The 14473-nt window shown below is 42.9% G+C and overlaps 1 protein-coding gene across 1 annotated transcript in view; it reads right to left on the bottom strand.

Moving 5' to 3' along the window:
• col5a3a (collagen, type V, alpha 3a) overlaps positions 1-3677 on the bottom strand; it is a 36189-nt gene extending 32512 nt beyond the window's left edge. The window contains exon 1 of the mRNA XM_070981130.1: positions 3563-3677. Coding sequence (XP_070837231.1) covers positions 3563-3664 — 102 coding nt within the window. The 5' untranslated portion in view covers positions 3665-3677. The remainder of the gene's footprint in view (positions 1-3562) is intronic.
• Positions 3678-14473: the final 10796 nt, after the last annotated feature.

Genomic DNA, 14473 nt, shown 5'->3' with positions numbered 1-14473 from the left:
CTGCATGAGGTCGCACACGGCTCTATTGGCAAAGGGTCATTAGTGTTGCAGAGGGTGACCTCTGTGCTTCCCCCTGCTGTCTGCAGTAAAGTGTCTGGTGCCAGCTAGCCAGGAGTCAAAGTGCTTCACCAAAATCACCAATAACTAGATTGTGTATGAGGTGCTATACACTCATTTGTAGTCCCATAATCAGATCTCAATCTCTAAAAAATAACTTCTCTGTGTGGGTGATGAAGCAACCAAAAGTTTATAACAAACACACTCACTGTAAATAAAACAGCATTTTAATGCTCCTCATTTGCTTAAAGTGCAACAGATGCTCATGAGTAACCAAAAACATCTGACGACCCTCAGACATAAGTCATTACCAAGGCAAAATAAGACTTAAACAGACCTTGACTGACATAATGTGCTTTTCCGATTTGTGTGGCTGATTGATGGGGTTGTGAAACATTTAAATAGAGCTGCCCTTTAATGATATGCAAGTCATAGTTTCAACATGCCTATAAGAGTGAGCCAAAAACATTTCTTCTTTTCAGTGCTAATCCAGACCAAAAGGATCTGAATTTCCTAACAAATAAACGCTGGGCTGGTCTTATCTAAGCAGTCAGCGTGTTGGAGGCACATACGCAGGGTGCACAACAGCCAAGAAGGAGCACAACCAGACTTGTGGACAGTTTGATGTTTGCTTTACTGCAAATGCAAGCAGAGTGTTTGAACACCAAACTTCGGTATCATTTGTAGACAATCTGGAAGCAATAGAGACATTAGTGGCTGACCACAGTCCCCATGCTCCCACGCTGAGCTCCCACGCTGGAAGAACTGGGCCAGAACACTGACCTCCTCCCCCAGAATCAGGGCCTGGGAACAGAGGCCCAGAGGTCAGCATGCTTAATCTCTCTTCCCCTGGTACCAGCCTCACCAGAGGTGTGCAACATCCATGCTTAAATATGCACAGCCAGACATATATACTCAAGGCTGTGAACACATACTGTACATGCGCACACCAAGACACATTTCAACATCACGTATGTCAGAAAAAATTGTAAAACTGAATGTTTTTGAGGATTTTTCTCCTTGCTCCACAGAAAACAAGATGTTAAGACTCAATTCGAGATTTGAAGTGCAATCTTCCATATACACATGACCACAATGACCACATAAAGTGCCTGGATTGGATTAAAGGATGGATCTGATCAACAGATAGTCTGAAGGGTATTAGTCATCACCACAAATACTGAATCATCATCATAACTCTTCACATGGGATGATTAATAAGGGCATGTGTGTTTTTGGAGAAAGGCCAAAGATTAAAGTCCCCATTGCCTCTGAAAAGGGGAATTTTAAGAGCCCACAAGGAGACACGTTTCTTAACTGAAGTGGGCTATAAAGTAATTTAAAAACTGGAATGCCTATCAGTGTCTGAGAGAGAAGAGTAAGAAGGGAGCACAGAGTAACTTACAGCATGGGAAGGGCGACCAAGGTTGAGTCAGGGCAAAGTTAATGTGTCGACAAGGGCAGGAAGTTTGTTATTGACAACACGTGCAAAAAACCTAAAGGCAGAAGGTGTTGTCAGGACATCTGGTTTTCTCCTGGTGAAAGTGAAGAAGGCTGTGGTTTCTGTCTATTAGGCCAATAGGGAGTGATAGCAACCCTCCCTCTGTACTCTTAAAGTTTAACAGTATGTTCCCTTTTGCAGACTGTGCGGTATTCTTGGGACACTGAGGGGAAAGAAGGTTGGGAAGGTGGTCATTTATCTAAACTTGACTGTACCTCATATCACTCTCAATCTTTCCATTTCTTTCTTTGCTCCATTGCTGAGCAGACACAGAGCCCCTGGGACATAGGGAAAGGGGCTTGAACTGATCTCTATTTCATGCTGTGGGTGAGAGATTTAGAGTGGAGCCTCACTGGGAATGACAATGGAGTAGGGGTTGCATATTGTCATGGGAAGCACAGAGAATGGCTTATGATTGTAAAGGTTACTGCAGAGAGAAACAGGAATTGGAACCGCTAGTTTGAATCTCCTTGCTCCTACATTTTTGTTCCCCGCAAGTGGATACACATGTGAACATATATTCTAATGTTCTTAAAGAAAGTGTACTTCAACTTCAAAACTTAATAAAATGTTTTCTAATATCTTGATCATTGATCACACATGATGACTGGGGTCCACTGGTAGGTATACAGGCTAATGAACTTAAACAGTAAGATAATTTTGATTGCAGGGATTGTGGCTAAAATGCACGATGACATCCAAACCTCAGCATTATAATATGATACATGAATTAGCCATACAATACCAGCATCTTCTTATTGCCTGTTATTATGGAAGCAATGATGCCTTCTATGGAGAGGTGGTAACCTAAGAGGTGAATAATGGAAGTAAGAGAGGGAGCCATGAAGTGAGCTTCTGAGAGTGAGGATGTCAGTCAGAGGGCTAGGTGAGAGTTCACGCATGTATCATTAACTGTCATGTAGTAGTGTTTGAACTGACCTCACCAATGGGTTCATTTTAAATAATACCCCTTTAAAAGTGTTGCAAAAGTAGTCATTCCAGGTAGATTTATCTGCAAAAACTGCCTTTCATGAATTAGGTCCCTTGCCCCTCTAAGAGTCTGCACGTCCCTGACTTCATCTGCGATACATGTCTCGTGCTACTACAAAACAAAAAAGACATGTGTAGCCACAAGATGCAGATATTGTCCTAGAAGAGGAGCCCTGACCACCAGAGGACATGACCAAACTGCAGACGTTCACAGTCAAGCATGTTTCGTAATGTCCATTCAGACTCACATGAACACATCTAAAGCCAAATCCAAAATGTGAAAAGAATGTGTCATTGCTTGGCTTTGCAATGGAAATGATGAGGCTGGGCATGTCTGAACAGCACACCCCCTCCTCCCCGACTCCCTCCCAAACATCTCTCCCCTGCACTGCTTTGTTCCTGCAGCCCTTGATTGACAGGAGACCTCACAGCCCCCTTTAAATCTTTTCTTAAGCAGCTTTAAAAATATTCTGCTTATCCCACAATTTCATCAACACAACTGCAAATTGTATCACACTGTACAGACTGTACAATATGATGTTTCAGATCCTGACAAGAATTTCAAACAAAGTGGAGATGAGCAGTGCTTGGCCACTGGTAGAGCATGAAGAGGTTATCTATCTGTTCAACAAACTACCCAAATCCTTGTCACTTTACTAACAAGTAACAGGCCTCTAACAATGTTTTAGTCAGCAGCAGTATATATAAAATGTAAGAAATAGTCATACAAATGAAAACAAGGTCATCAGGACGTCCCCCTACAGTGTCTTGTCAGATGATTCAGCTAATATGCATTGCATATCAGGCCAATGACACGGTCTTCCATGGTTTCACCCAGATACTTAATAACACATAGTTCACGTGATGCTGACTCTCGCTTACTTCCTTTGTCTACATCAATGCAAGAATGCACAAAAAAGCCACAGTACATGATTTATTCAGATCTGTTATTCTTCTTAGTAACTGCCCAACAGCACCCTTGCTGCATGCTCCAACACTTTGATAATGTCCTACCTCAAACACATCTTCATCCAGCAGCCGTGTCCCAAACACAGTGACACCGTCTGTGCTGACTACAGCGTCGTCCCCTCGCAACAGATCCAGGGTCTCTACCATCTGACAGTCCAAGTAGAGGGTCACAGACTTGTTCTGCACACTGTAGGCTATCCTGTGCCATCTGAAAGGACAAAGAGAGAGTGAGAACTGCCAGACAAGTTGAGCCTCGGAGGGAAGTATTAGAAGTATCTTGTGTTTGAAGATAAGTGTGTTGCCCTGCAGAATCAGCAATGCAATGAGCGGTTTCACGCCTCTTTCAAGTCAAGCAAAACACAAGTGCCTTTAAGCCTGAGACTGTGAGGGTTTTGATTTCCTTAACTCCTTTGATCAAGTCAAATCATTGCAGCAACATCTTCACAAGCATCTTATTCCTGTTGAGGTCGCTCAAGGTCAAGAATGGGCTCTGTGCATCAAACTCAGAAATGTGAGGCAGCCTCAGATTTCAAGGCTTGAAAAAGTTAATGCACAGTTAATATGCATGCTGTCAAATCAACAGAAGGGCAGATATGTTATCCATATCCAACTACCCACTTTCCATCTGCCAGGTTGATCTTCTTGAAGATGGGGTACATCTCTGGTGTGGGCTGCCCATGTTGGTCCTCATACAGGAAGACAGGCGAACGGCCTACTTCGAGCCCCAGCTGCTGCACTCCCTGGTCATCATACACTGAAAGCAGGAAGAACTGGGAGCCCTTTTTAGCTCGGACTGTAGCCATCAGGGAGAAATTCTCCGGAAATTTGGAATCTGGAAGAAGAGAGGAGAGGAGAGGAGGTGCTGTTAAGTCATACGAGAAAGCACAGCAGGGAGCAGACATTTCTATAACATGCAGGCACCACCCACTGCCAGTGAGACCTCAGCAAAGACAGTATTAATTAAAAATGTTGCCCATGAAAGCAGTGAGCACCCACAAGGAGGAGTACATGCAGTTTCTTAAGATTTCTTAAGAAGAGTGAAAAATCCCTCACAAAAGTGACACATTTGAGTACTTCTTGCCATTTCTTTTTTGGACTGCAGGGTATGCTGTACAGTATACGGTCTCAGAGGAAAAAAAAATCACTACCAGGGAAGAGTTGTTTGGTGGGAGCACTGAGCTGGATCTTTTTGTCTATCTTGTAGGCCAGGTCCGTCTCTTCCATGCCCCTGCGGCTGGTGCAGAGACCAGCCTCCAAGGACACCCCCTCCATGTTCTCTGACAGCTCCAGCACTTGCAGGACATCAATGGGATCAGCTGCAAAAGAAAGAAAAAAAATGAGTCATCTGCACATAGTTATGGAGCAGATAGAAGAAAATACGATGTTTTTTCTTTTATTTCATGCTCACTGAGTGACGCTAATTCCATCCCTTTAAACAACATTGTTTACATGCTTGCGTTCCTGTTTCTAGTGTTGTATGAATAACTATAGAAAATACTTAAGGTAGGGTGGAGCTTGTGGCAGATGGTGGCAGCATGCTTTTAGTCATGTCAGTCTAACACTTAAACTCTGCCAGTGTGACAGCACTTTGTTGTCTGGCTCAGTTAAGTGCCGGTTGTTTTTCGAGCTGAAGAGCAGGGTTTAGTGTGGCTGGAAGTTCGTCTTAAAGTGTGGAGGCTTCCTGCTTCCTAAGAGTCGGAAGAGACGAGCTCCTCTGAGATGTGGCAGCAGGTGGCCAGTCTTCTTTGTGTGTTATTATAGGGTAGGGGGTGGTACGCAGCCGAACCCATAATCCTACTGCAGCACACCTGACAGCTGACACCTGCACACCACTCAGCATGCACCAGAGAGCAACAATATGTCTGCATCGCATTTATCACAATTTGAACACTTCACTGGCATAAATAAGCTCTCATCTCATTATCTATCAAGATGATTGATAGTAGTCTCATGAAAACACTTGAAACAGGTTGATTTTTATTGCAAACATCAAAACTGATCTTATCAATTGATAACATGGAGATTTTTGTGTTGTGCAAATATACACGGCATCAAATTATGCTTATTTGCAATGAGCACTGCTCACTGTTGCCCCTGCAGATATGAGAATTCGCCCAGTGTTGGCTCTCTCTCTCTCTCTCTCTCTCTCTCTCTCTCTCTCTCTCTCTCTCTTTCGCATTACAATGTGACTGTGCTTTATTTGCAGTCCGCTGGTCATGTTATTAGATGTTATGTTGATAAAGTGCTGCCGTGAGCATTAGTCAGGATCAGAGTTTTGTGCACAGCCAGTCCCCCACCAGCTGCTTGAGAGAGCCTGTTCAGGGCAACTCAGCACTTAGCATTCCAGGCATCTGAAATGAGGATCCTAAACCCAAATTGCCTCCTGTAGCTCTTTTGCCGCTCATACAGAACTCGCCTTTTATTCTCCTTGTTAATTAAACATGTGGAGAGAGTTTACCGTTGCCCAGACATTGCTTGCAGAAAAACACTGTGTTGCATTTTATGGCATTATTCAGTTGCATAGCAGACGCCATTCACTCCAGGCAGCTTTGAGAGCTCACCCTCTCAGTCCCCTAGCATTGCAATGGGGCTGTAAATAGGTTAAGCTGTGAATTACAGCTGGGCTCCAATGGTGGAAAACATTAGGTACAGATCTAAAGGTATTTAAGACCCCAAGGCTTAAATTCTGAATTTATACAGAGACATAAACAAGCCGCGTAAATTAAATACTTACAGAAGTTGCTGGCTTCTAACAACAGAAACCTCAGGCTGTTTTATGTACAAGTGGCACCAATAAATGCTCAGCCACACACAGCCATTAAGGCCAATTTTCAAATCTGCTCTAGCCATCATGATAGTGAACCAACTAAATGTCAAGAAATAAGGTCTCTATTGACTTTAAAAGGTCACATCCCAGTCATCCACACTTAGATCTAAAATAAGGACACTGACATTAATTTCGATGACGCATTTTTGTTTCTATATATCTTGTATGTGCAAGAATGTGACGTAAAGTGAGTTCTTTTTAAGACAGATTCATTTTCAGTGTGCAATGTTTTCGTGAACTTTTGGCCTGATATGTTTAACTGTTAAAACAGATTGTCAGCGCTGGTTAAGTTGGCCAGTAAAGTGAAAGGGCTGCAACAAACCCACCGTCATGACATTTACCTCAAGAAAGTCACCAATAAGGCTAGCTGCCTCCTTGAATGCGTTGATCAGACTGCCACTTCAGAAGCAAAACACAAAGACATGGCACACCAAAGTCTCTTTTATTCTTGTAGCTTTAGGCTCAATCTTCATCAAATACGTGAGCATCTGCATTTCCATCTAAGCACTTTATTCTTCACAACAGTGTACTTTGCAATTTACATCATGTCTGGGCCCTAATCCTTTATGTTTGTATTTAATTGAATTGGTAGGAGTGTCTCTGTCTCTGTCTGATCCCAAATTAGCTCTTTGCAGCTCTATTGTGGACTTGTTTGATTCCTGACTGCAAATCAATTTCCTTTGAGGTAGCAAAGTTGAAAGTTTGTATTTTAGTCAAAGGTCAGAATCTGGTAAACTCTCTCTCTGCCTCTCTGCATCTCTCTCTCTCTCTCTCTCTCTCTCTCTCTCTCTCTCTCTCTCTCTCTCTCTCTCTCTCTCTACCTTGTTCTTTCTCTTTCTCTCTCATACATACTCATACACAGGGAGGAAGAGAGGTCATAAGGCAGTGATGTTTGGAACAGTCTGACTAATGTGCTAAATTAAAGCAACATGAGTCTAATTATACAGGATTCTTGGGTTTCTGTCAGGCCATCCGGATCAGCACCTGACTAAATGGCCTCAAAACAAACAAACACAGTTAACTTCTCAGCAGTTTAATTTTCAAGCAATCCGGGGATGATTTCTCAGTGTACCCTGTGAACTGCATAAAGTAGATTTCTTCCCTAACCACCACCAGTTTTAAAGATAACTATCACCCAATTCTAAACATGTTCCAGCTATGGGTTGACAGCAGACAGTTGACCTCTGACACTCTCAAGACAGCAACAGAACAGTCAAAATGTGCAGCAATGCCAAAGGGAGAAATCTAAGACAAGCAACAGAAATTCCTCCGAAAAAGAAATTGCATTCACAGCGCTCTGTCAGTAAAATTTGCAGGGAATAATAAGCATCCCACACCCAAGTGTGCAAAATAAACTGCTGAGGGATACGTTTGGCAAGCTGATTCACAGGACGTGGGAAAAACATGTGTTGGACTTAAGAGGACGCAATCCTGATCGCTGCTGCAATAACATCAGGCTATTTCAATACAAGAATGACCCATAAACTACAGACAAGTTTCTGTAGAGTTTCCTCTACTTCATCATTTCAGTAACACCACCCCTGACTCTGGCGTCAAGAGGAAAACCCCAGGCTAATGGCAAGCAGCCAAATAAAAGTCTGAATCCAAGCAACAATCAATAAAAGAAAGTTATCTATTCCCTGCTTTGGATCCATTTATGTCACCTTAAGTCGTGCCAAATTTTGCAGTCTCTTTAAGTATCCTGCAGCGCTGACTGTCTGAGCAGGCTCTGCTTGCATCTCATTAGGCTTTGTGGTAATCACGTCCTTATCTCACCTGTCAAATAGAGTTACTTCAAGAGAAACTTCGGAAGAGTGGATGAGCGTAAAGGAGATCAACATCTGGTATGGCTACTGACAGACAGATGGTCCCCACCACTTAAAGATACGGCTCAAACATGTTTCAAATAGCATTGTAGAATCTCCAAGGACTGATTACTCAGAGATTTTTGCAATCACGCCAAGAGGTCAGAGTACATGGGAAGGAGCTGAGACATCCAGCAATTTCACAGACATCCTGCAATTTTAGGAAAACTGTAGTAGCTAACACACACTGTACGGCATGTAATTACTGCACAGGTACATAATAATACACATGAACATACACAGATTCTCCATTCAAGACATGTCTCTTGCCCCTTTTTCTTGTTCTTGTGTTTTGTTTTGTTTTTTCTTCTCTGAGTCAATCATGTCTGCCCAGCAACAGTGCTGTCCACAGTCTTCCTGGCAGAAAAGAATAAGGCACTCCAATGCACAGATCATGCTCTATCCCCTGCAAATGCTACCAAACAGTCTGCATCTGTGTATCTTCTCTGGCTCTGTGACACTTGACACAGTCTCTCCGTGCCTTGGGCTCAATGTAACTCAGCGCCACTTCAGTAATACATGGACATAATGTGTTCTCTGTGTTTCTACAGCAAAAGTCTCTGAAGACATTCTTTATGACTCACACCACCTACACTCCCAGCTCAGCCTGAAAATACCACTCGCACACACACAATACTGCACTGTCAAAAACTATTTTGCCTGGGAACCGGGGAATTTTAACGAGAAATAAGGCCAAAATGAATCTGGGCAATGAGTACTTCCCATAGTATCTGGGACCACACCCTGAGATGTGTGGATGAAAAGAATATAAAAGCATTTGTGTCTGATCTCTGAATTGTGGTTTGGAGATGTGCATGCATCTTATAATAAATAAGATCACAATACAGGATTGTGTGCTGCACATGTTCTAATTGTCTTCCATAGATCGCTTTTTCCTTCTTAAATGTCTCCACTCTCCATGCTGTTGAGACAGCATTTCTTCAGAAGACATTTTAAATGTGATAAGCTGTAAAACATAGTGAGCAACTGAAAAGTTGGTGATGGATCCAGTGGAAGTGGTTGAATAAATTCAGACACAGTTTCTCCTCTGCTCCATGAAGAATAGCCTTAATCTAATTAGCAGTGGGTGTGACCTTTTGTCTGGGTCACTGCTGTTCGTGGACAAGAACACAATGAGGCGAGGAGAGCTAATACACACTCTGAACAGATAGAAATTTAAACATATGAACAGCCAAATAAGATTGATACCCTGACTGCACACACATTGACACTGGCATGACCAAACAACTAGCACATACTGTTTGTATGCAGCTCAATTTTAACGCCCCCAGAGGGAAAAAACAGCATGTTGGACCTCTGCCCTCGTCACAAATTCTCTCTGAGTCACTGTATTATTTTTCTGTCTAGCCCTTTGCTCTTTCACTTATAAAAAGAGGTTATTAAAAGAGACAAGAGTGTGTTAGAAATATCTATGACAAAGGTACATGTATTGTAAGATGGAGAAAGAGGCATTTGTTTGGCTGCAAGAATGCAAACTGAGAGGCAGAGATGTTTATCGCCCTGAATTTGCTTTGTGGTTGGGTCTGCTTTCAGTTATCACTGAGAGTTTAGGAGCAAGTCAAGTCAGCGGTTGTGTAGACGACTGCTGGGAATGATTTTGAACATGTTCTGAGGGGTTATGGGTTATGAATATTATTAAAAGACAATGGAAGTGGATGATGAAATTCTGTAATACCACATTATTAATATTTATGTGATTACGCTCTCCAGCCTGTGCAGGCATCAGAAGATACAAGACAATCAAAGACATGCAAACACAGAGGCCAATGTAAGAAATAAAAGGATTTTTTATGATGAACTTCACAAGTACTAAAAAGGAGAATGGCCAGTAAGAAGGAGGAATGGACCTGATCGGATCAGTGAGAGGAAATACTAAATAATAAACAGCTGTTTACTAGGCCTTTACTTGACCATAGTTCTGATAACGGTTTGATTTGAGAAATACAACATAGGATAAGCAATACTGTATGTCTTTTTTTAAGTTCCATGTGTAATGCCAAAAGTTTTTGGAGCCATGTCTTGTGCATTTGTATTCTCACAATATACAGTACGTAAACTGTGGGGAGCGCAGTGCCTGGCAAAGGACAATGTCTGAAATGAACGTGCCTCAGTCTACGATGTATCACATGGTGCATCATATCAGGCATTCCTGTCATTGCACTGTATTTCTCTCATCCAACCTTGCAATCATAACATCATAATAAGTAGTGGATTTACATCACTCCAGTTCGCGCCCCTGCAGAAATCTTTTGCACTGACAATTACATTTGAGTGACGTATGTAGGCTACTTTTTTCCTCGCTCATTTTGTACTACATGGACAAATTATTCAAATATTAGAAACAATACCAGCCAGTTTAAGATTATAGGCAAATGACCAAAAGTCTTACATATGAAAACAATTAGAAAACAATTTGGCCTGCTGAGGATGCTCTGCTGAATATGGGTCAGTGGCTGTGTCCTGTTGTTTTGGCAAATGCTCACTGTGAGTTTACTTTTGGTGTTTAAGCTGCTAAATTCGAGAGGAATCTGGTTCCACGTTTCCTTCCAATTTTCATCTGCACCACATTCTTCAATCTCCACAGTTTGTTCTGCTCATGTTTATTCACAGCATGATGGGTCCACAGGCCAAAAAGCTGCTTGGTCCATAGAGAAAACACCTGGCCCTCAACGCCCCTTACTGGCCAGACGCTCCACACAAACATGTACGGAAACACATATTTGTGCTACTTGTGAGGACGTTCTTTGACTGCAATAAATCCATTCCTGAGCTATAATCTCCACTGCATGCCTAACAGTGGCCCTTAACCTAGCCTGACCTAATTTCTGGCTCCTTCAAGAGGTGTGGGGAGGGTTTAAAATATCCTGATATTGGAAGGACTTTTCCCAACTCTATATCCTTTGGGAATATCAAGTCCTCATAAATATGTAACATAAAACACCACCACAACAAATACAAACACAAGTGCACGCCCAGAATTTCTCATGCACATGTGCGTCTACAGGACGCACACCTCAGGCACAACGGATTACCAAGATGCAAAGATGCAAGTGGACACAAGACCGAGCCCATTCAAGTTTCAAACCCAAGCTGTCATTTAGTCTCTCAGACATCATAACATTGAGGCAGCTATTATGGAGTGTAACACCAGAGCTGACAAAATCAAAGAACACTACATGCTAAATACACATACACTTGCACCATGTGTAATACGAGAATATACACATGCTCCTTTAGAAGTTCTGTTCCTTTGTACTTCTGAGGGGAAGAAATTCTCAACCAGTCATGGGCCTCTGCAGAGCTTTGAGACCTGGATCATTCCAGCCTATGTTAGCAGCTTAGTGTCTATGCTGAAGGACACTTGGCAGGTTCAGATAAGTTGAAATATGCACTGGGTCGCAGTGTCACTTAAGGTAGCACAAAGTTTTCAACAGTTTACACATGTCTTTGGTAGGAAAGCTCACTACTGTGACCTCTGCTACAATGAGCATGAGCATGTGATGCATGACGATGTTAAAACTTTCCTGGGACTCATGAACTGGGATAAAGAGGCACATGACATGTAAAGGGACACTGCGAAGAAGTCAGCTCCTCTGATGTCTGCTCATTGCGATTCTACAGGAAGCATCTCCAACTAGTCCTGTGGGAAAGCTCCTTGAAGCATCCAGTGATCAGAAATATAAAGCCATAGAAGCCCGAGGGAAGGGAGTAGCTAAGTTTATGGAAGCCAGATGTGTGTTGAACACTATAGATTTCAGCTCGGCACCATGATGTGTTTAGGCATCATTTCTACACATTAAAGACTTGGGGGAATTCCAAGGATTTGCCTCATCCAACAGTCTGAGAAGCAGCTTGATATAACACTTGCAGCATCAGCAGCTAGGGACAGACATCAGCATATCTGACACTTTTGATGTTTAATGTCTCCATTAGAGAAACACAAACTCACATAACAGTGGAAAACGTTAGAGCTGTAACAGGCATAAAATTCCTCTTTTCCTATTCTCTATCCTGCTAAATTCAGCTGCCTTTTTCATTTGTTTTCATTTGCCACTAATTTGTTGCTAGATCAAAGGCAAAAAGCCCTGCCATCCTCCTTTGGGAGTCTGGTGCAGGATTGGCAAGGAGGCTGGATCAAACGGGGCGCAGTGAGGGGGCTGTATGCACGATTTCCCCTCTGTCATACAACCAGTCAAGGATGAGGCAGGGCATGAGCAAGAGGAGAGAGATGATGTAAATGAAGAGATAAGGCATATAAAATAAAAACAAACACTCCCTATTCCCAGACTTTGAAAGGAACAGAAAAAATAAAAGGGGGAAAAGAAAACTGAACAAAAATGTGTTGAGGCAAAAGAACAGAGGATTCTAACTGAAACTAACTGTGGACGTGTGCAAGAATGTCTCACTTCCTGTCAGCAAACATGACTACAAAGTCCTCTCTCATCTCTGTCGAACACACACAGAAAGCATATGGGAAAACATTCTTGCGCTGGAGTACACGCACAATCAGAGACGCACACACTTTATCAACCACATCCACATGCAAGATTGCCATATCAGCACCACCATATGTCCCATGCACTTTTAAATCATCTCTCACTTCACAGGCCCTTTTGAGAGAGCAGTGGACACCACAGCTGCTGTGTCACTTGAATGTATGTCAGCTGGCTCACTTCGTCCTGCCATCGCTTTATTTCAGCCAACCAACAAGGCCTGCCAGCCATAAAGTGGGTGCATGTGGAAAACCACGAGTGAAAATAAGACATCTTTAAGCACTTCTGGGGGCCACAGGGTTAACTCCCGCTGTTGAGGCATGTCGCTCCATCAGGGAAGTCTCTAAACCGCAGCACCTGCAAGGAAATGGTCTGCTGCCAGTTGAAGATACTCAGGACATGGCCTCGAGGCATGGAGGCTTGAGTGGGTGACAGAAAGCAGTGAGCCAAATGGCATCCAGTATGTATGCAAAATCTGGTCGTTACAGGCTATCTTGGGAACAAGGAAGTTCTTTAAATGGCTGAACAAGCCTTAAAGTGCAGCAAATGTGGACACGGGACACTGTCAGACAGACCCAGCTGTTTGACAGACACCAGGCCGTCTTCTTGCAGGTGCATAACTGAAAAATGAGTCCAGTCCATTTCTACAATGCATAAAGTGATTGGTTCAGTTACAACTGTGTAAAATCTATCTGTGGTAGTAGCCTGCAATAAAGCATGTAAAAGACTGATGCATGCCAGAATAATCATAACTAAGGCAGTAAGAGTGTTAGTGCTAAGCGCCTTCACTTAAGACCTATGTGAGCAGAGGGCACATTAAACAGATCCATGACAGGAATTTTAATCTACTCAGTTCGGCCAGTGTTCAGCCATTCACCTCTTTCTCAAGCCAACGTTAAACCTTTTCACAGCAAACCGACGGTGGTCACAAGCAAACTCAAACATGACATCATACATCTCCTGAGGTCGCCGCGAGTCTCCCAGCACACCAGACGCAGGAAGAACATATTCAAATTCAAACTTGGGTTCAATTAAAATACAAGCTGGAGCAGGAAACGCTGAATCAATCAAAAAATGTGCTGCTTGTGCAATGGCGGGGATAATTAATATGTATGCATTGGCTTATACATAATTGCAAATCCACTGCACGGTTCTGAAGCGTTCCAACAACTTCTAAAAGTTATTTGAGCCAGCTCTCAGTTTTAATCCCAGCCTAAAGCGAAGCTGTGGGGCGAGTGGCAGCATCACCAAAACATTCACACAGATTCACCTCGACATGAGCCTTACGCACCAGGAGCCAGAGTGGGAGCCTGAAAGTAAAGATTATGCTTTTGCGCTAATAACTCCGCGCTGGCGTGGGGTCAAGTGATGAATGAAGGTGCCTGAAAAAAGTCATGGAAACTTAGATAAAGGGTACAGAGCATCATTTCCAGAACGCGCTGACGGGACTTAAAGACATTATTACTTATTCTTAGCTTTTACAGCACGTCGATATCTTTATTATTCTTTTATTATCTCTTATTGAATACTTTACCAGTTTGTGTCGTCGTCACATGAAGTAGGATAAACAGAAATAGCGGTGTTCTCCTGCGTGGCCTGCTCCTTATTAAATGGTCCATCTTTGCAAGCGGACACCCCCCTCTGCCTCCGCCACCACAACTTGACTCTGCAGAAGTTATATGAGCAGGAACTCAGCAGCCATGCGGGGAGAAAAGGAGAGAAGCCAGTCTATAGTTCCACTTGCTTGATT

Source organism: Chaetodon trifascialis, chromosome 15 (assembly GCF_039877785.1).
Source record: "Chaetodon trifascialis isolate fChaTrf1 chromosome 15, fChaTrf1.hap1, whole genome shotgun sequence".
NCBI classification, from domain to species: Eukaryota; Metazoa; Chordata; class Actinopteri; order Chaetodontiformes; family Chaetodontidae; genus Chaetodon; species Chaetodon trifascialis.
Note: the sequence above shows the minus strand (reverse complement) of the source record. Positions and strands in the feature narration are given on the sequence as shown.